The following is a 22664-nucleotide window of genomic DNA, read 5'->3' on the forward strand; positions in this document are numbered from 1 at the left end:
ATCTCATTAGAGTCTGCTATTGCGAGTTCACCTGTGCCCCAAATGCGGATAAGCGATACATAAAATGGATGTGTTTATAGAAACACATACAATTAAAGAAAAAAATAATAATCTGTTACTCAATTAAATGCGCAAACAAATGTGTTTTTATCTGCTTTTCCACTGAAGAAGCAGCTCTTATCACAAAAGGAAGTGCATTTCACGTCAGGCTTGATTGCCTTTAGTTTTTAATATTGTGTGAGGGACATTAAGTAAAAGGCAGTCAACAGAATGCAGTGACCTAACAGGCCAACAAAATGACACCGAATCCACCAAGTGTGGAGAAGCCTGACCTTTGAGGGCCCCAAGTGACTTCAGCTTTTCTACTGAACGCTAAATTGAACAGGGAGGAGCAACAGACCTGCATGTGACAATGCTGGAAATCATAAACTGGGAATCGTTGATCAAGATTCTTCTGGGTTTTATTAGATTGAGCACGTTGTGGTCAATCAATCTACATATTCAATTTTTCACAAGTTTTATATACCCATTGAATTAAATATCTGATTATAATAGCAGCAGCTACGAAAGTATAGGTACGAAAATAAAACAAAAATAAGTAAATGGCTGCAAAATTTTAATAGTCATAACCCTTGTCACAATTTGAGTGCACCTTTAATAATAACTATTACGCCTGTAATGGTTATTGTTCATTATTACCTCCCTGTCGCGTGTTAATGAGATGACTGACCCGCTGTTAAATTCTGCTCTTAAATTTCCTGTAGCTGCTTTGCCGCCTGCTGCTGCGGAAGCAGCGTGGGCAATGAAGCAGTGAGTTGCGCCCCCCCCCCCCCCACCACCAGCGCACGAAGCGCCCTCCCCACCCCCAACGCCCCGCGCAGCCGGTCCGCCCAGCAGCTCCAGCAGCCACTTGGAGCCCGCACGCACCGCACCGAACCGCACCGCACGATCCTCGGGACGCGGACGACTCGGAGTGGCGGCCGCACGGGACACGCGCACTCCTTTTTTTTTTCATTGTCGCCTCTTATAGTTCCGTCGAGTGTGTTTCATCGCATTTGCATACATCAACTTTCACTTATGGTTGGCGAAGATGGGGTCAAGTTGTGGATTCTCACGGGGAAACGGCGCTTCGCTCCTGCTGCTGCTGCTGTGGATGCTGCTGAGAGGTAAGAAGCAGCATCACTACATTTCTTTTTTTTTTTACAAGATGGAAAAAGTTTATTGCTGCGAGGGGGGGGGCATTATTTGAAAAAGTAAAACAGATTTATTTCTCTTGTGTGAGACTTCATCTGACATTCAAATGTGTTGCGCTCTTCACCTCGTGCACAGTAACATGTAACATTTTGTTTAAAAGTGCACTTATAGTACAAAATAAACCTTACAACCCAAATTAAATGTGGATAGTGTATAGGGTTGAAGCGGGCAAGGTGGCGGGGGGCTATGTGTTTTGGGGTTCTATGTGTGGAAGTAATTTGGATTGCACTTCTTGCTCACAATCGAAAGTGGTAAAGGAATTGGATTACTTCCTGATCCTTTTTTGACAGTAGATTTCAGGATGGTGATCGTATATTGTATATTTTTATGTTTTTTTTTTCTTTTTTTTTTCTTCGTGTTTAAAATAAAAGGTCCAATCAATCAATCAATCAATGAACCATCTAAAAACAAAATATAGTTTCATCTTTAATATAGTTTGTGGTACAGTAGTTGTTTTTTTCTGAGCCCAAACTATCCTCAGTGTGTGAAGCGGCATAGATATGGTGTGTATCTGATATGTGAGTTATGGCATGTTGGTGTAACGGTCGAGTGAATACAGCAATATATCATAATATCATAATCCCATTCACAATCCCACAGCCCAACTGTAGCAACACGGTCGTCCGAAGCGGTCTATATTTAAAGTGGGGCTCATAGCTCAGGAGCGTGGACATCTCTGTGGGGCTGCAAAGAATATTCTGTGGACAATAGTACTGAAGTGAACATCTTAAGGGTTTAATGTGTAACTCACTCGGGGGTTGGGCGTGCGCCCTTAGTTCACTCGGAATCTCGAGTCAGACATTTTGGACAAGTGCTTTCAGTTTGGGGAAGGCGTATTTCCCCGTGACTGTGCCCCAGTGCACAAAACAAGGTTCACCCAAGCATGCTTGGAAGAGTTTGGTGTCATTTTTGGGATACGGAGATTGTCAGGCGGGCCAACATTCGGAACTGTAGTTCAAGTTGAATGGTCAAAAACACCCACAAACACACTCAGACATTTGGGAAAAAGTATTGTCATAAATGGAAGCTGTCATAGATTTAAAAAAAAAAAAAAGATCAACTCCATTGTTTTAATATTATGTGTAAGTGTAAGAGCCAGGTGTCCTACTTTGATCACTACAGTGTTAGATGGAACGCCTGACCAGATGGAGACTATTGTGTGGAATTGGTGATTTTCTAAGGAGCCTCCAATGTAGTCTTTTCAAGCAAAAATAGAGCACTTCCATCATATAGGTCTTTTCGATTAAGATGAGACAGTCATGCTCGTCTGAATTGTCCGTGCTCTTTCATTTCTGCAAAGGTGGAGTGACCAGTAAAAGCAATCACCCGAGAGAACCTTTCTTCTTGCAAGTGTTGTTAAAATGATTCCTGATCATTTTTATAGTGACCTGGTTGTATGTAATGTCCTCAGATTATTTGTCATGTTGACAACAGCTTTATGGAGTTCTCAGGGCACACAAAGGCTGATTGATGTTTGTTTACATCACACATCCTGCGCATTGGCCACATTTGCATGTCGCTCCAGATTGGTTTTATATGCATTTTGTATTGGACGCCATTTCTTGTAATGGTGGCCGTTGCTTTGGTTTGACTGAGAAAATGACGAGTGTGATGGCAATTAGGTGGGTGCTGAAATACACCCCATATTATCTCCTCACCTGGCTGATTGTAGCAACAAAAGAGCTATGCGGGGTGAAAGAGGAAAGGAGGTGAGCAGCAGGCAGGTGTGCAGCAGCTGCTCACATCTCCGGGCAAACACCGCTTATTTGTTTTCTTTGGGAAAATATTGTCTGAACACACCGCTCACTTTGTTATCAGTTGCCGAAATGACGCATCACATTGATTTGATTTCATAGTTCCCTCGACCCCTTAATGACAATGACGTGACGCTGACTTGATGTAATGTACATTAATCCACCTATAGGTTTTTATAATATATATATATATATATATATATATATATATATATATATATATAGAGAGAGAGAGAGAGAGAGAGAGAGAGAGAGAGAGAAAGAGAGAAAGAGAGAGAGAGAGAATATAAGAGTTGTATTAACAATTCTGAATTTGCAAAGTTAATAATGCTCGGCTTTTATTGGGCATTAATATTTTGGGCGAAAATATTTTGTATTGAATCTAAATAAACTGTGCAGGTCGACCTTATGCTGCGTATGTTTAATTCACTAATGATGTAAGAGGAAAAGTAAATTGAGCGCACCTTATTTGTGGGTCTTTAATGTTTTAAACATTTCTCTAATGCATTCAGTGGCAGGTCCCATCCTCCCCACTCTAGTTTGTGCGTTACCGATTGGTGAAGTGTTTCTTGCTGAGGTAATGAATCTGAGGAAATGGGCAATTAACGCTCAGTGGCTAATAGTAGCCTCAGCCTACACTTTTAGGTAATGCGAAGGAAGGTCAAAAATCTAAAAATTGTTATAGTTGGAAAGCAGTTTCGCTGCCTAAAGGACTTTCTTAAAATTGTAAGCAGCTAAAGATTAGTCTTAATGGTTTTCTCGACTTATAATAGATGAAGGCCAAGAATCAGTTGCAAGCTTTGCTGTAGACACACAAACCCAACGACAGGCTTTTTCTGAAACCTTTTAGTAGCGGACAGTCCACCGTAATCCATCTCTTCCGAGAGGAGAGCCGCAGATGTTTTCACATGAAAGCATCGAGCCGTTTATCTTCCACCGTGACCGTGTTTCCGTACCTTTGACCCTCTTTGCCTTTTGGTAACCTTAACCAAGTTGTAACCTCCAGCCATGTCTTGTCCATCCCGGAGGAGGCCACAACCACAACGTCTCTCAAATCTCCATCGTTTTCATCCGCATCTTTCTCTTTTAGCAACACCAAACCAATAAATCTCATTTGGTGCACGCTGCTATTTGATTTAGCTCCTTATTACGTTACATCATTTCATAAAGCTTCTGTTTTGTGTTGCCGACATGGAAGCGTCATAAATCTTGTCTATTTGTCTCTCTTGTTGTCACTATGCTTCTTTTAATACAATTTGAAAACATGATGCTAGAAGTTATTTGGTGAAGACTGTCTCTTTTATATTTTTTATCAGCACGTGTTCCTTCTAATTATACATGCAGGTACTGCATTTATTTGTTTATTGGGTTGTTAATGTTTTGCTCAGGCGATGATGCTCCGAGAGCTTCTTTTTGTTAGCAAATTTAGTTGTTTGATGGTTTTAAAAATACTTCTTTCTATTCTCATTCTAGGTTTTCTTCAGGCTCTGATGATAATAAAACACTACTGGGAGGTATAACTGCATGAAGGCTTCCCCAGCTCTCTGCATGATCCTTTAGTCAGTTATGGGTCAAGCCTCCTCCTCATGCATGGTTAGGATTTAATTGGCTGCGATGAAAGGACAAGGAGACGGTGATTGAAATCTTGCCCTTTGGGAATTTGGCCCTTTTGTTTCACATAGGTCCTGACAAGTTATTCTCCAGTTCCCTAGCGTTACCCACCGTGTTTGACATAGTATTTACAACTGTGGGTGAAACAAAGAAGGGCCCTTCTGTCCTCATTGGGTGTGTGACGACGGTACATCCAGATGGGAGGAATAATAGTAAATTCTTTTTTCATTAGTGCACTGCTGACCATGTTGGATTCAGCGTTCCCCATGCACATCCATCAATCCATTTTTCATACTGCTTAACCTCACTGGGGTCACGGGTGAGCTGGAGCCTGTCCCAGCCCATTAAGGACAAGAGGCAGCGTACACACCCTGAAGTGGTGCCTGCCAATCACAGGACACATATAGAGCCCAAAAACTATTTAGGCAACTGGGCCATTGATTAATTAAAAAAAACAACAGCACTTTTTGAAATAGATTTTTTCAAATGTAGAGGAAAATCCTGGACATTTTTGAGAAAATCCCAAAATATCAAGTATTAACATTGAAAAGGAAAACAAAGAAAAAAATCAATATGCAAATCAATGGGTGCCCAGCTGTGACTAGGCAGAGGTTGAATGTAGTTTTAGGTTGTAATATCAACAATCATCGCTAGATGGCAGACATGTCTTAGTTGCGCTTACACTGGGTCTTTTACTGCTCTATAATATAATCGGGAGTCGGCATTCTCATTTTTTGTGGATTTGGAATCATATGCAGGGTAAACAGTACGTCAATTATATTAAAATTTTTGAGTGAGTTGATTTTTGTGTGGAAACTAATGTATAATATGAGTTCTTGCGCGTAAAATCTTCAGCAGTTTTGCACCATCCTTGAATGGTAATTTTTATGCAAGAGAGTTCTTTTCATTGGAATTTTTTTTTTTACTGTATATGGTTATTTTGTTGTTTGCTTCAATTCCTTTGCTGTTGTGTTAGGATCGGGATCTTTTATACATGCTTTGAAAAAATTAAGAGCATATATTTTGCACATATGCACATTTTGTCCATATTTAAAATAGTATTTTTGTCACACATTTGGTTAGGAAATACGTGGTCCTACATGGCACTCCAGTAGCACTGATGAAAAATGGCAGCCCCCCCTCTAGCATTTAAGTTACCCATCGCTGATTTAGAGTCTTCAAATAATATAAGAAACATGTTTTGGGAATGTGTGAGACGAGTACTTGGAGAGCATGCAAACTCCACACAGTAATACTGGAGCCCGGATTTCAACCCCTAACCTCAGAAATGAATGAGATGGATGGGCTCATAAATCTTAATTTCTGGATTTGTGACTTGCCTATCCTTTGACCATTTGTTCAAGCCTTCACTTTACTTGGGAATTAATTTTCCACCAGCCAGTGCCAGAAACCTTGAGAGCTTTCGTTCCAATTGTGCTGTAGGATCCGCACCTCCAGCTCCCATAACGCAAATTCCATTTCTTTGTTCCCACATGTGGCCCATATTCAAGATTCAGTGTAGAGGATGAGGCAGAAGTGAACAGAGGTAGAACTGAGGAGGAATCCAAAGTAGCACTGTTAAAGCTCTTAAAGTTTAAAATCAAACAATTATCAAACAAAGACATTGTCATGAATTGAATTAATCGAATTGTTAAATATGTGGTGTTGATATGTATTTACCATAAATAGGTTCCTATGACGGAGGCAATTGGAATTAAGTGTTTGTCAAAGGATCCAATATGCAACACACAACTGTGTAAAAATGAGCTTTGTTGTTTTATCAGTCATTTTACAGTTTGTCAGCAGGTTATCCAAAAATGTTTACAGGGGTGACCAATTTTGGTGACCAGCCAGATAAAGGTATGGATGCAGGGATTATTTTCAACGTTTTAATCACTGTGGCATCAGTGGAACTATCCAACCCGGAGAATGATCATGGACTGTTTGTTTAAACCAGCAAGTGGCCTACTTCCTAACAAACAAATAAACAATAACAAAAACACTTTTTTTTTTCACTTTTGATAACTGTAAGATCTCTATTGTGACACGAGTCAAGGCTTGTTAAAAAAAAAAAAAAGAAAGCGACCCTATGAGTTTGCACAGTATTTCATATGTAAAATTAGAAGTGAAATTGTTGTCATTATTATCTGTAATATCTTTTTAGCATCATCTGCTGCTGTGTACATTTGAGTGAAGCCGATTGCTTCATCACTGCTGCTGTGATGAGATGTATTCTTAAAGCAGGATAATGACTCGGAGTTTACGTCACGTGATTCTTCCCACTGGCCCCTGGGGGTTCTTAAAACTTAATTTGTACTTGCATCTAATCTCTAAGGAGATGTTCTATTAGATTTGTTGATGACTGATGAACAAGGTACATTGGATCTTGTGCTCTTCTATTCTCTTTAAACTAATTGGATTACATTATGGTGTAATAGATTATTATGTTAAGGTATGCAGCACAGTAAACTGAGCAAAGTGCCTGATTAGCTTTTGCTGGAAAGTGATCAGATATATCGTAATGCTGCCCTTGACACAGGAAATTGTTTTATTTCCTACTAACACCTTATTGCTTTGAAAGCATGATCTTTATTCGATACAAGTCTTTTAGTGTGATATGATGAAACAATGTTGCATACTGGTGTAGGAGACACTTTAAAACGTTATGATCAATAATGGCTTTTAGAAGTGGAATTATATCTCAACATGGAACATTTTAGCGAATTGAATCCTGGCAGTGAACAAGTCCCATAACTGTTGCTTAATAACAAATCGTATGATAGCTGATTATTTTGCTGATTGTGATGTTTATTTTATTGAACTGTATAACGGATTGTAATAGCACAGGTTTGATGTGTATGAAGCTTCAAATGATTAGGCTTTATATTGCCGTGGCCATGCTCTCGGACGAATAACGCTTGCATGAGCTGGTCAATTATGTGTGTCGTGGGATGATTTGACACGTGCTGCCTTCAGCTCCATGTCTGCCTCATCAGGAGAAAACAATCAGCATCACTGTTGATTAGTATGGTTATTGATTGCTCTGCTGCCTTTCCAATGAGTCGTTTCCAAGGACACATGCAGAGCGTGTTGACCTTGGCAAACAGAGGCCCCTGTGCTTTCATCACCCAAGCAAGAGTGTAGTGAAGAGAGGTTGAATAACATGTACCGTATCGGCGACGCAGCTTGCTGTCTGTGTGGCTCTCGGTATTATTTCCTTGAGATATCCACAGTTTGTGTTGTGAGCATTAGCAAGCGCATGAGCTCATTGCTGGTAAATCTATCAGTCCGAGCGCGCATTGAGCTAATTGAGTTCCCGTCTTTGTCTAGGACAACAGAAAGGGCGTCCCACCCAAGCAGCCCCCGACTAAGCACCTCTAGACACACTTTGGTTTGTGCTGCATAGATATTGTGATGAGGCTCTGTCCCCTTTGTCCTTCCACAGATAATATACGATGCAAAATGGACACACGGGTCGTTATTACCGCCTGGCATCGCAACAAGGTCAAGGAAAGAGTGTGCCGTCATCGTGGCTGTTTTCGAGTGTTTTTCGCATCCACTCGGTGGTAGAAAATAGCTCTTGTAAACATGGCGGATGCAAGAGACCTCTTGTTCAAACAGTGTCTGTCTGCAAAATTACACACTCCTACTTTTGAAGAGATTACGAGTGTGGCAGGTGCAGCTCGGCGTCAGCTTTTATTACTGTTTGATGGTTGTAAAGGTTCAGTTTATCAAGGTAACATTTGCTAACAGGCTAATGCCATTCCAGATATAATTTGCTGTGATATTCCAATTCTTGGAAGAGCATTATTTGCTGTGTTATGTACTATAAATCCGACACGGTCTGTGGAACTGAAATGTCACTTTTGTATCATTTCTGGGGTAAGTCATCATGATTTTCCAAACCAAAGATATTATTTGCCCTAAGAGGTTAGCTGGAGCCATTCAATTAAGTCTGATTACGTAATTGCTTTCCATTGGCTTCGGTGATGGAGAGAAATTGAATTTTGACTGATATGGACAAGTTGTGCTGCATAGCCACGGTGGCTCCAAGCCAACTTTTGCTCTCATGAATATGTTTTGTTTTGCTCCAATCTGGTTGGCAACTGGGCCTTTCTGCTTGCTTATCTGAAGAGCCGATGGTTCTATCTAATATGATATTTTTGTTTTTTTCACATGTCTAGAGATAAATCATTGAAAGTCATTATTGTCATTTGTTTCCTGATTTATGTGAATCATTTACCGCTCTCCACTGTGACAAGCATGGGTCTCGCTTACCAAGATAGTAGTGCCCTCTAAAGGTTATAATAGGTATAATTAGAGGCCAGCCTTTTTCGGTACTGCATCTTTCCCCAACATTGCCCGCAACAGCAAGTACCCTTGCCAAATTCCAATTAAGTATATACAAAAAAAATCCTAGTGAAAGACAGAAACGTGAAAAACACCCCCATTTTTTAATTAATCAGACAACAAATTTAAGATTGTATTTTTCACAGTTTCTCAAAATAATTTTGTCTCAGGTTACCTACCTTTGAGCATAATGGTGAAACATTTCAATTAATTAATAGTATCATCACTAAAATCTGACATTCACTGCAAACAAAATGTTGGGAGGGAAAAAACAAACTTATTTTAGTTGGCACATGTCTTAGTATGTACTTGTTTGGTAGTGGTTAGAATTTTCATCATACATTGACCATACATTTATCTTCTACCTTGGCTGTAAACATTATCTAGATTCATAAAATCAAATTATTATAACTCGTTCCACAGGAGGAAAGAGAAGCGCTGCTTTTTTTTTGTTTTGTTTTGTTTTGGCTTGGTTTTGTTTCCTGCAGGAACACTTTCAACAAAAATGATTGCAGCCACCCTGAGTGAATCACAATCTTTCAGGAAGGAACATTTTATCCATCAATCCAGCCCCCTGTCATCCAAGTCCTGTGAAATTAAATCAATGTCTGAAACCAGAGCTGAGGCCTGAATTGCACCAACAGAAATAGAAAATCTAGTTTTGTTGTCTGCTAATGACATTAGCGCGCTCCCTAAATGGTCGCCCACTGTCGTCAAAGGGGATCATAGCAGGGATGTAATTACAGGACGAACACCCGCATCTCAATTTTCCTGTAAAACCTATAGCTCGTGTGCTGCAGCTCCTTATGGATTAGCCTTACAAGCACATACACCACCCCCTTCCTGTGGTATAGGCAATGATTCATTTCTACCCTGAATCATGTGATCTGGCGTAATTAAACTTCTCAAGGTGAATACAAGGACGATCGGAAACCACATGATTATCGATCACATGAGAAATTCATTAAAAGAGCTGCTTAAGTGTCATTTGAGCCCTCCTTTCAATTTCCGCTAACTGAATAGAGGAGAAGGAGGGGGGAATGTGTGACTTCTGAGTGAAGGCTCCTAATGTGTGGGTGTGTGTGTGTGTGTGTGGGTGTGTGTGTGTGTGTGTGTGTGTGTTACATACACACTAGACTGTATATTTACTGCATATGTGTATCATGTCACTCTTGTCTTCTAAACAGAGCATTGTTGTGTGTGTTTAACCAGGGGCTAAAGGATTGTACTTCCCTCAGAATGAGTACAAGGAGAGCATTTATGTTGGCCAGACAGCAGGCAGTTGGGTCCTCCAGGTCCACGCCATGCTGGACAACGAGTCTGAGAAGCCACACTTCTACCTGTGCTGGTCGAGATCGCCGCAGCGGCCTGCCTACAGCTCCTGGTTCAACATGGACATCAACACCGGAGTGCTGTCCTTGAACAAAACCCTGGACGAGAATGACTTTGCCTTTGAATGTGAGTGGCGTACAAGCATTTCACGTCCATGTAGGAGTCGGTTGTAGTGACGCTGTCAGGTATCCTCTTCAATGGGATTCAATTAGATTGCTTACACTCTTCCCATACTGATAAAGGAGTTCCATCGTCAGGAAGACGTCTGTTTGAGATTAAAATGCCTCCGTTTTTTTCTCCTTCTCTCTCTCTGCATCTTATCAGATAAACCTTCATGGACCGTGAAGATGTTGTCCCTCTATGTTATGGTGCTACCTAAGTTGACCAAGAAGTCCTGGTGCTTCACTAGAAATAACGCTCGGATCGTCCTGGACTTTGTTAATGCCACGATGCCGCAATGTGCGGAAACGGATATGAAAGAGCTATGCTTCCCACACCGAGACACCTCCAAGCCACACATCACGGAGAACAGATTCCCCGGGGCCGTAATGCAGCTGCGACGACTCACGAGACTCAACGTGTGCCCCGACTACAACATCTCTTACAGTGTGGAATCAGGTTCGAGACGGACAAAAAGTACCAAATTGTACCTCAGAGAGGACAATGATAGTTATCCTCACAGGCACTGCTTTTTTTTTTGTGCTGACCCGAGACGTTTACCTTTTTAGCACTGGCTAAAGTGTTAGGGCCATTCACAGTTCTGTTTAGCTCACAATAGAAACGCACTGTAGATGACCCCAGCATCCAACTTCTGGCACCATTTGTCACAGAAGGCTTTGCACTTAAGAAGAAGTACGGATACAGTATTTCAGTAAAAAAAAAAGACTATTAAAAGTATAAGTACCGATTCACCTCCTTTAACTTCCTACAGTTAGTAAAACCAAAATGTAAAATTGAATTTTTACCTCAGTCATACACAATGACCATTTTGATAACTTGGCACAACAGGAAAAAAAATATCTGCAAACTAAATAGTTTCCCTCTTTTAATAACGTTTAATAACTTTTACGGCACGTTACATGTCACATTGTTGCTAAGACCGAGCTCATACCATCTTGACGCTGACGTTTGCGATATAGATCAGAGGTCAACAATCTTTTTGAAACTGAGAGCTACTTGTTGGATATTGATTCATGTAGAGGGCTACCAGTTTGACACACGCTTCTAAAATGGCATATTTGCTCAAAATACCTTTAATAGTATGGTATTATTAATACTTGATTAACACTGATCATGTTAATGTTAATAATCGTCAAACTTTGATTTAACAAGGTAGGATACAAATATCACAATAAGCGACACTTTATTTCTACCAATCGGAATTCTTGGCACACAACCAAAATTATAATATAATTACCTCTAAAGCAATATTGATGCCATAGCAAAAACCCAAAACCTCAGTAAAAACAACAACAACAAAAATCATGGAACTTCATCGTTTGTATTTTTAGCAATTCAAAACGAATCAATTCTTGGTGACCCCTTATTTAGACTACATCTTGAAACACACTAATGGACTCGGGAGCACATCTTCCCCGTCGTAGTCTAAAGAGTGGTGTATATTTGCTTTTGTTCTCATAGAGACGCCTGCACCCTTCGCTGTGAGTCAGAACACTTCAGAAATGGTTGTGACTGCTCCTTTAGACCGAGAAGAAAGCGAACGTTACAGACTCCTGCTGGTTTGCACAGTTAGTACAGAGGCCGCCATCACCACGCTGGACACCCCTCTGGATGTTTTTGTCAATGACGAGGACGATAACGCACCCTATGTGAACGGAAGTGACACGGCAGATATCGTCATCAGATTTAATCGGACTAATGTAAGAAAGCAAACGGAAGATTGGATCTGAAATGATATTTAGCGACGAAATGCTGATTCATCTCATATGTCTCTTTCCAGGGTGGTACTCACGGCACGTTGTCAGTTTTTGACAGGGACTTGACCTCCATGTATTCCACAGACCAGAGTCACAATAAGTATGTTGAGACCTTGCTCAACACTGACCCCTGGACAAGAGAAACATTTGATGTGGAAAGCAGCTTCAGTGAAAAGAAATCTGCTCGTAACGGCATCAGAGAAACCGTTTTTAACTATCGTAAGTAATCCCATCAAATGAACCTCATTTTTTTTGAAGAATAGATGTTTGAGAAGAAAACCTGTTGTGCCTCTCTTTTAGGTGTGATCCTTAAGAGGAACTTGCTTGTGACAGAGAATCGCAGCGTGCAGCTGGACTATTTGGTCAATGACACCACCTACCCTGGTCCTAATGCAACTGCGCTGCTTCACTTCAACGTCGCCATCTTGCCGGTCCAAATCCGCTTTGAGAACATCACGCATGTCTTCACGCTCACGCGAAGAGCTTCGATTTATGCTCAGGTACTCAAATTCAACGACCAGTATATGCGGGCAGATTCAGACTTCATCCGTTTGCTCAGCATGGGCGTGTGTTGAGACACAAGGCCAACCTGTTTTGACAAAATTGTGACGCGTTTTTAATTTTGTTTGAGAATTAGCGTTATTTCGATGGATGCACTACCTCGGACTAATCTCTGAGGCATGGTGATGGATTGTTCCTGCGACCTGTTTTTTCCAGTTTTTATTCAACTCTGATCAATCAAATATTTTGTCAACAAAGGTGTCCAACGCTCGTGGTTTCTCAGAGAACAAAATGTTATGACTAGACTAAATTAAGTTGAAGAGGAGATTGTTAAAGCAAGCGCTCAATGATTTCATTGGCTCATCTGAGCAAACATTTTTTTTTTAATTGTAATCTTAACATTGGCAGTACACCATTTTATAAACATTGTTGTTTTGTATGTGACAACTGACATGGCGCATGTATGACTGTCGTGACAGAATCTGACTTTCGGTTAGAGATGTCTGATTGCTGACCCTCACAACAAAAGCCACACTCCATTAAGCCTATTTGCGAAATGTGATCCATAAAAGTCTACCTCAACAAATAAGACATTAAAATTGCTTAGTACAACAATTGTGGTGAATCCAAAAACGCTATTTGGTTTAGTGGGAAACAATAAAGTCTAAAATCTGCCTCTGCGTTACCTGAAAAACAGCATGCCACCTGCTTTGTGGACGCTTGAGTGACAGAGGTTTATAAGTGACAGATCTTTCCTTCTTGTCAAGCCTGCCCTCTGCTGATTCAATAACAAAACGCTATCCATCCACCCATTTACTGTACATCTTATCATCACGAGCAATGCTGGTGAGCTCGAGCCTATGCAAGCTACTTTCCGGGTTTTCCGTGGACTGGTCCCCAGTCCAAAACCAAAGTGACCTCAAATCCCCTTTCACCCCTTCTCAGGTTGGCAGAGTCTGCGTGGAAAACTGCCAGCAGTTTGATGGCTTCAGTGTCACATACCAGCTCAAGGTTCCTGATAAGAACATCTCTGCTGACGAGCTGTCCTGCTATGCAGCCATAAGTATCGCCCAGGCACCTGATGAAATGTGGGGACTCCTCTACGTGAACGACACTGAGCCTCTGCGAAGAGCCGAGTGCCGGGATCTGCAGTACATTGTTGTCGCTCAGGCGGCGCACACACCGACGGAAGCCAGCGCTCACATCCAAATCATTCTGGATACCGAAGGTGGAATAACAGCAAATGCTTATACTCAATGCAATGCTGACATTTGCCAAGTCAGTTCTTGAGCTGAACCAAAGCAGGCTTTAATCAGCACGTCATTTCATCTCAGTCCTGCTTTTTTTCCATTGTATAGAATGAAGTGCTGTAGATTTTGTATGTTATTCTTCTCTTCCCCCGTGTATTTAGTGCAGTATGTTTTATGCTTATATAGTTAACCAGGACAATCGGCAGTTCCTGCCCTGTGCAGAAAACAGACGTCGAGGAGACTGTGAGTCCACCAGAGGCCTGGGGGCAACTACAGGGAGATGCCACTGGAGGCAAGGCACTAAAAAAGGTCATTAAAAAAAATATACACTCATTCAAAAAAAACGTAGTAAGATAGATTGTTCACAGGGAGCTAAACACGGGAGTTTCAACACACTATTCTATTTAAATCTAAAATATTATTATTATTCCAGGAATTGCGGAAAACTACTCGACCTGCTCCCCAGACCTGCGCACGTGTCCAGATAGCTTTTGCGATGCAATTGAAAGCAAAGATATAGCAATATGCCCGCAAGACTGTACAAGTAAGTTCTGATATCATCCATTTTTTTGAAGAGTCATGGCTTATTCCGACTGTTGCTTTCATAATGTTGACTGCGTGCGTGCGTGTGTGTCTCGGTGCATGTTTTCTCTTTGTGTGCACGTGCATGTCCGTGAAGAGGAAACTGTCACCGGAGGTCATGAACTGGGCCTGAGGAACGGCATCCAGGCTGGCCACGGGACCTGTTACTGCTTGACGGAGAGATGCTTCTGTGAAATAGATGATATTGAAGGTGAGTTTTGTCACATGACATCTTCTTTGGAAATTGAGAGAAGAAATTCCTCACGAATGCTGAAAACGGAGTAAAGTGACTCTTCTCAATGCTTTTATCGTAATTGATAAGAACATTCAGCAACATTCAATATAGTTTACAATTTTGAGCGCTTTAAAAGAGAAATCAACCTAAACACATTTTTTTCAAGAATATGTTCCGAGCAGGCCCACTAGTTGAAACACAGCATTCTGATAAATATTACATTTATGAAATATAGCAAAATCCACTCGTTTTTAGCCATATCCGGGGGCGGCCATTTTGTCACATCTGTCGACTGAAAGTAACATCTCAACTGCTCAGGGCTCAGCTAACGCCCAATCACAGCTGACCTGTTTTCTGAAGCTGAGCTGTGATTGGTCGTTACCTGAGCCCTGAGCAACTGTGATGTCATTTTCAGTCGACAGAAGTGACAAAATGGCCGCCCCCAGAGATAGCTAAAAACAGTTGGATTTTGCTATATTCCATGAATATTTATCAGAATTGCTTGTTTCAATTAGTTGGCTTGTATAGAACATATTCTTGAAAAAAGAATATGTTTGGGTTGACTTCCACTTTAAAGCTCACATCCTTGTATTACTCACCACTACATCCTCGTTGGCTGACACTGACAGCAGTACAATTGCTACGGGCAAGAGCCAGCGCTTTCTGTTGTCGGATACACACATTCAGGGCTCTATATTTGTGCCCGGCGGAAGTCTAGCACAAAGCGCAGTCCAACTTTGCGCATGGGTGGGGCTTTCCCTTGGTATTTTCACAGGCAAGCGCAGTTAGAAACAAGCGTCTGTGCCGTTGTGGGTGTAAACACAGCCAACTTGCTTCTCATTCCCTTTAGATTCTGTGCAGGAGTTGCAGGACATCATTATGAGATCCTTCTTCATATCAGTACTAATCCCACATTTTTACTGTCCCCCCCCAGAGGGTCTCTGCGACGACATGTGTAAGACCGTCATCGCCACGGTTCTGCTCCTCTCCTTCATCGTTTCCATCCTCCTTTCTTCATACTTCATCCACCGCTACCACAAGAACTCACCCAAGCCCCCAATAGCGTCCGCTGAGATGACTTTCCGCCGGCCAGCCCAGGCCTACCCCATCAGTTTCCCTGCTAACAACCTACGAAGAGGCTCGCAGGAATCCATCGAGACCGACACCTTTAAAATACCTGTGAGCTGCTTCTCGCGCCACACATTTTGATGTGTGACCTTTTGAGATACGTTATCATGTGGAAGGTCATGTTTATTTTCTTTCGACAGGAGGATCCCAAATGGGAATTCCCTCGTAAGAACCTCGTGCTTGGCAAAACTTTGGGAGAGGGAGAGTTCGGAAAAGTTGTCAAAGCAACAGCATTCAGGTTGAAAGGAAAAGCGGGTTACACGACTGTGGCTGTGAAAATGCTGAAAGGTAAGAACGATCAAACCACAGCAAATGCAATTAAATGATTATATGCTAAATGATTCAGGCATTTCATTAGGTAGCGCCACACACAGATTTCCAGCCATCAATTTTCGATTATCTATTGTAGTTTTTCAGGTCACGCGTTCCAGTCACATCACACCCATAGGCAATCAGTCTTTCATTATTTACCTAACGTTGTTTTCAAATGTTCCTATTTTTTGTGTTACTTCATATAACTATGATACATGAGTGGGGAAATGGATTTGTATGTGTAGCTAATGTTGTGGCCACATTGTAAAAAAAAATGTGTAGAAATTACAGTAAAAAACTGTCAAATAGCAACATTCCAAAGCCATAAAATCTAAATTTGTATGTCACCGTAGTAAATACTTTTAATTACCGTAAATCAAGAAATAATACAAAACTTACATTTTTACTGTAGTAATGCGTAGAAAATACTTATTTCTGTGAAAAAAAAAAATTGTATCGTAAGTGTAGAAAATGTCTTGTAATTTAATGGTAGGTTCGGTAACAATAGCTGCCTGTATTTTACCATCCGTCGGGGCGGCATGGCGCATCGGGGTGGCATAGCTCAGTGGCAGAGTGTCCCAACCCAGAGGTTGTGGGTTCAATCCATTGTGACCATGTCGAAGTATCCTCGAGCAAGATGCCGAACCCCCAGTTACTCCTGATGATACATCATCAGTAGGTAAATGAGGTACAGGGTATCAAGCGTTTTGAGTACCGAAGGTCGAAAAATGCTAGACAAGTGACAGCGCATTTACCATTTACCATAGAAATAATATTTGTTTAATGTAAATGTTCAGGTAAAACATTGTTTTTTAAAAGCATTTAAACCTTTTTTTTAAACTGTAAAATCTAGAATTAAGTAAACTTATCAAGAGTAAAATAACCAGTACATTATGTACCGAAAAATGTTGAAAATGTGTTTCCGTAATTTAACGGTAGCTTTTCGGCACACCACAGCTGCTGGCGTTTTACCGTAAAAACAGCAAAAACAATTTTACAGTGCAGCGTGTCTATGTTAAGATATGCTTTGAGCTGTTGTTTTCTTCATATAAAATCAATGTTCTTCTCCACGATAGAAAACGCCTCCCATAGTGAGCTACGGGACCTGCTGTCAGAATTCACTTTACTCAAGCAAGTTAACCATCCTCACGTCATAAAGATGTACGGAGCATGCAGCCAGGATGGTAGGACCTCAGCAGAGCGCCTCAAGGACCGCCGGTGTTGTGCACGGAGAGTGAAGACTGTTTTTCTCTGAATAGGTCCATTATACCTGATCGTCGAATATGCCAAGTTTGGGTCACTTCGCAACTTCCTTCGCGAGAGCCGGAAAGTTGGCCCGAGCTTCATGGGAATGGACGCCAACCGAAACTCCAGCTATTTGGAGAACCCAGACGACAGGGCGCTCACTATGGGTGACCTGATCTCCTTTGCGTGGCAGATCTCCAGAGGCATGCAGTATTTAGCTGAAATGAAGGTTTGTTTGTTTTTTCTTATGTGTATCTTCATGATATAATGTGATTATGCTTTCTGAGTTTTTTTGTCGAACAGCTTGTTCACAGGGACCTTGCAGCACGAAATGTGCTCGTAGCAGAGGGAAGGAAGATGAAAATCTCAGACTTTGGCCTCTCCAGAGATGTGTATGAGGAGGACTCTTATGTTAAGAGGAGCAAGGTGGAGACTGAAAGAACATACATTTCCCCGTAATCTTTGAATGCATATGAAAATCTCATGGTATCTTTTTTGAAGGGTCGAATACCTGTTAAATGGATGGCGATAGAGTCCCTGTTTGATCATATTTACACGACACAAAGTGACGTGTGAGTACAGTCGTCATTTGGAAGTCTTCAATGAAATAACTCTGGATGCTTCATTATTTAAAGGGGATATCAACCCAAACACTTTTTTTTTTAAGAATATGTTCCCAGCAGGTCCACTAGTTGAAACATTCTGATTAATATTGTGTTTGTGGAATATGAGTTAAGCATCAAAATCCACCCTTTTTTAGCCATCTCAGTGGGCGGCTATTTTGTAACTTCTTTTGACTGAAAATGACATCACAACTGCTCAGTGCTCCGGTAACGACCAATCACGGCTGACCTGTTTTCTGAAGCTGAGCCGTGATTGGTCATTACCTGAGGCCTGAGTAGTTGTGATGTCATTTACAGTCGACAGAAATGACAAAATGGCCGCCCCCGGAGATGGCTAAAAACGGGTGGATTATTCCACAAACGCAATATTTATTAGAATGCCTTCGTTCAACTAATGGGCCTGCATAGAACATATTCTTGAAAAAAATATGTTTGGGTTGACGTCCCCGTTTAAGATATTACATTGAATGGTGTTGACTGGAATGTTTCCTCTTTCTTCCAGCTGGTCCTTCGGTGTGCTCTTATGGGAAATTGTGACATTAGGAGGTAATCCATACCCGGGGATTGCACCTGAACGCCTCTTTAACCTGTTGAAGACTGGCTACAGGATGGAGAGACCGGAGAACTGCTCCGAGGAAATGTGAGCTCTCCGCTTTGTTAGATTGCAACATCTACAAGTGCAATGCACCACACAATGCACACAATGCTTGGAAAATCAAATAATATTTACGCAAGCAACTGCAAAAAAACGTTCCTCTGCAGGTATAACCTCATGGGCCGATGCTGGAAACAAGAATCAGACAAGAGGCCAACATTCTCCGACATCAGCAAAGAACTGGAAAAGATGATGGTTAAAAGTCGGGTATGGTGAAGCATTACCAATCAAATCTCCTTAAAAAGGAAGTCAAGACAGACATATTTTTTTCAAGAATATGTTCTATGCAGGCCCACTAATTGAAACAAGGCAATATGATTAATATGAAATACGAGTTAAGCAGCAAAATCCACCCGTTTTTAGCCATCTCCGGGGGCGGCCATTTTGTCACTTCTGTCGACTGAAAATGACATCACAACTACTCAGGCCTCAGATAACGACCAATCACGGCTCATCTGTTTTCTGAAGCTGAGCCATGATTGGTCGTTAAACATGTGGATTTTGTTACTTAACTCATATTCCACAACACACAATATCAATCAGAATGTTGTGTTTCAACTAGTGGGCCTGCATAGAACATATTCTTAAAAAAACATGTTTGGGTTGACTTCCGCTTTAAAGGGCACAAATAATTTGTAATTGTTTTATTTCACAGTGACTTTTTCCATTATTAGAACTACTTTTCTTCACTGATTGGCTGCTCATGTGGTTCAACTGCCATGCAGTTAGGTTGTGTCCATTTCTACTTAAGATTTCTTGCGTTATAATATTGAAAGGAAAGAAATGATTCCTTGTCTGTATTACTGGGGTCATTCTTTACCAAATAAACACAGCAAATACTTCCAGATTGTAGAGTGAGAAATGACAGTGTTTATTTTTCTTTTTCCATTCACATTTGGATACAATTACATCACTTATGCAAGTAAAACTAAATACATGAATGTAGTAGGAAAACAATATTGCAAGCTGACGTTTTAAAGAAAACGGCACATGGATACTGTTGGTATAGAATTGCATTGCAGTGAAGCTTTTGGTCCATTGTACTGTAAAATGCATGCTTCAGTTGTCTGATCTATAGCCTTTAAAACCTAAAATTACTTTTGGAGAAGCAAAAACATGTGGCCTTGGCAAGGATGCATTTAAAACACTGCACCTAGATTCCCTCTTGTTCAAACAGTGTTGTAGCTTAATCAAACAAAGAAGTGTGTTAATGCACGGAGATTAGAAAAGAAAGAAAAACTCAGCCCGTCCCACATAATGAGCCTAATCACACATTGATCTGCTTTTGTCAGGATTACCTGGACCTGGCTGCGTCCACGCCTGCTGACGCGCTGCTGTACGATGACGCGCTCTCTGAAGAGGACACACCACTTGTGGACTGTAATAACGCCCCTATCCCTCGAACCCTCCCCTCCACATGGATTGAAAACAAGCTCTATGGTAGAATTTCCCATGCATTTACTAGATTTTAGAAACAGGGCAAGCAGGCTCTCTGTTTTAGCAAGTTACGTTTGGCTTTCTATAGTCAAGTGTGTGTGACTGTGATCTGGGCATGCCTTTAGCTGATTATTCCTGACCATTTCATCGTAAATGAGAGGCTCAGTGAAATACAATACTATCTGTTGTCTTGCATTCTGTTTTATTTGGACCTGCTTCTAATGTACAGGAAAGCTGACCCCCCCAAAAATAATCTACATTTGTAAATACTGACCGCACTCATCATTTTAATTTATACAACACAATTCCCCCTTCATTAACATTTTATTTGTACGTTTTTTTGTTTTTTTTTTAACTTTTTGGGGCTCATGATGTCCCCCTTTGTTGGCACTGATGGAAACCGGTGACATTTGAAACAGGTCCTCGTTGAATCAATCACTACTTGTTGTTTGAATTTCAGATTGTCTTAAATTTTCCTCACTTTTTCCATGTGTAGCTATTAATCGATCATGATTCCATAATACTGAATGGAGAAACAGTAAGGCTTTTGAGTGCAACTCTTTGGTGATTTTACTATAAACAGAATGTACAGGTTGCTAATGCAATATTAACTGATGCCTTGATACACGACAAAGACCTACCATTGATAACGGTGACAAAGCCATAAATGGCATTATCTGTCAACTTTAATCCCCATCCAGCCCTCCGGCCACTGCAGAGTTTGACTTAAAAGCCTTGCTGTCTGCACGCTGCTTATTTTTCACTGAGTGCAGAAAAATGATGTGTTCTCATTTTTAGGCATGTCATACCCGAACTGGCCCGAGAAGAGCCCGGTACCGCTCAACAGACATGATGCCACTAATCCAGTCTTTACAAGATATGCCAATGATAGTGTTTATGCAAACTGGATGGCTTTGCCTTCACCCGCAAAAACCGTGGACAAGCTTGATAGCTAGATGTGACAAGACAAATCCACATTGTAGAAAAGATGTGTTGGTAGATGTGTATATTTCTATAAGACTGTATATATACAACCTGATGCTAAAGTTGGTTCCCTTTTATTTCTGTTGCACGGGTATAAAAACTGGGGTCTTTTTTGCTGCGAAACTAGCTGGATCAAAGTAGGCCATGTTTCATTCAGCTCTTATGTATGTTCATTATTACCTCACAGTCATGTTGGCCACGTTGTATCACTGCATGACTGTTGTACCAGATTGTATGTCAGTGTCAATGTCTTTTAAGTGCCTGTGCCGCTTCGACAATAGCCTCCAAATATTCATGTGCTACTGTGAAGATAATGTTCCAGCCCAGGAATTAAAGGGGACACCTTTACCATCATCTGCTGTAGACAGCTGGAACTGCGTGGACAAAAAATGTAAAGTTTCTACTTTGGAGAACTGCGCTCCGTACTATGTCCAAAGACTAGCTTTCTGTTCTACCCACATGATGTTTCAAAAACATTTCCAAACAGACTCCTTACTTTTATTTTTATTTTTTTATTATGTGAAAAATGTCAGAAAATTAGTGCTACTTTGTTTGATGACTTACTGCAAATTGTTGATATTTTCAGTGTTGGACAGAATTTCATTTTTTCACTCAGTGTAAAAGCAAACGTCAAGGGGAAAAAGTATGTAAAGTAATGAGCGCTATCATTGCTGTTTTACTTTGATTATGTTACAGTTAATAAACAATACACGTGTACAATATCTCCACCCCATTTTTTGTGAAACAGAAAAATCCTGAATATTTTGTACTGAAAATATATGATTGGTTTAAACCGCTAATCAGAGAGGCAGAAAAGGCAGACTACATCCTGGATTGATCGCCAGTCATTCATCAGGCACACTCTCACAATCACATTCACTAAATGGAAACTGAAAACACATGGCCTGCACAGAAGCCAGGCGAATGCACCTATACACTATCAGTGACCCAATAGAATAGAATAGAATAGAATAGAATAGAATCAATCTATCTGAGTCAGGGATGTGTGAATGTGCAAAGTACCAGAAATAGGAATTAGTGTTTGTCTTATTGGGAGTTCAGTGCAGTGATGGCCTGTGGGAAGAAGCTGTCTCTGAGTCTGTTTGTTCTGGTCCTTACGGACCGGTTGAGACTGCCAGAGGACAACAGTTTAAAGAGGTGGTGGGCAGGGTGGGTGTTGTCACCTGTGATTGCTTCAAGCTCTTCTGAGGCAACAGGTCATGTAGATGTCCCTCAGGGGCGGCCGAAGAGCCTCTAGTCTACAATGAATGACACTGTGATGCAGTGATGTCACAACCCTCTCAATAGTCAAGCGGTAGAAGGTCACATTCTGGCAGATGTTATTTGTTCAGGAACACCCTCAGGAAATGCAACGGCTGCTGTGATTTCTTCATTAAATTGTCCCACATTAAAAATCTATTCGTCAAAATGTTCAATATTCCTTTAAATAGGATAGAATGAAATAGAACGCGCC

The 22664-nt window shown here is 41.0% G+C and overlaps 1 protein-coding gene across 1 annotated transcript; it reads left to right on the top strand.

The window, feature by feature from the left end:
* The first annotated feature begins 925 nt into the window (after nucleotides 1-925).
* On the top strand, nucleotides 926-21912 carry ret (ret proto-oncogene receptor tyrosine kinase). Its single transcript, XM_086045980.1, has 20 exons — nucleotides 926-1166; nucleotides 10182-10427; nucleotides 10626-10919; nucleotides 11943-12181; nucleotides 12262-12457; nucleotides 12539-12738; nucleotides 13685-13967; nucleotides 14176-14298; nucleotides 14423-14533; nucleotides 14669-14782; nucleotides 15741-15985; nucleotides 16075-16222; nucleotides 17323-17430; nucleotides 17506-17720; nucleotides 17795-17917; nucleotides 17993-18063; nucleotides 18617-18754; nucleotides 18877-18976; nucleotides 20062-20209; nucleotides 21005-21912. Exons 1-20 carry the CDS (start codon nucleotides 1091-1093, stop codon nucleotides 21160-21162), a joined length of 3336 nt encoding a protein of 1111 aa, XP_085902106.1. The 5' UTR covers nucleotides 926-1090; the 3' UTR covers nucleotides 21163-21912.
* The last annotated feature ends 752 nt before the right edge of the window (nucleotides 21913-22664 follow it).

Source organism: Filicampus tigris, chromosome 11 (genome assembly GCF_054856515.1).
Source record: "Filicampus tigris isolate MCC_2025a chromosome 11, RoL_Ftig_1.0, whole genome shotgun sequence".
In the NCBI taxonomy this organism is placed as follows: Eukaryota; Metazoa; Chordata; class Actinopteri; order Syngnathiformes; family Syngnathidae; genus Filicampus; species Filicampus tigris.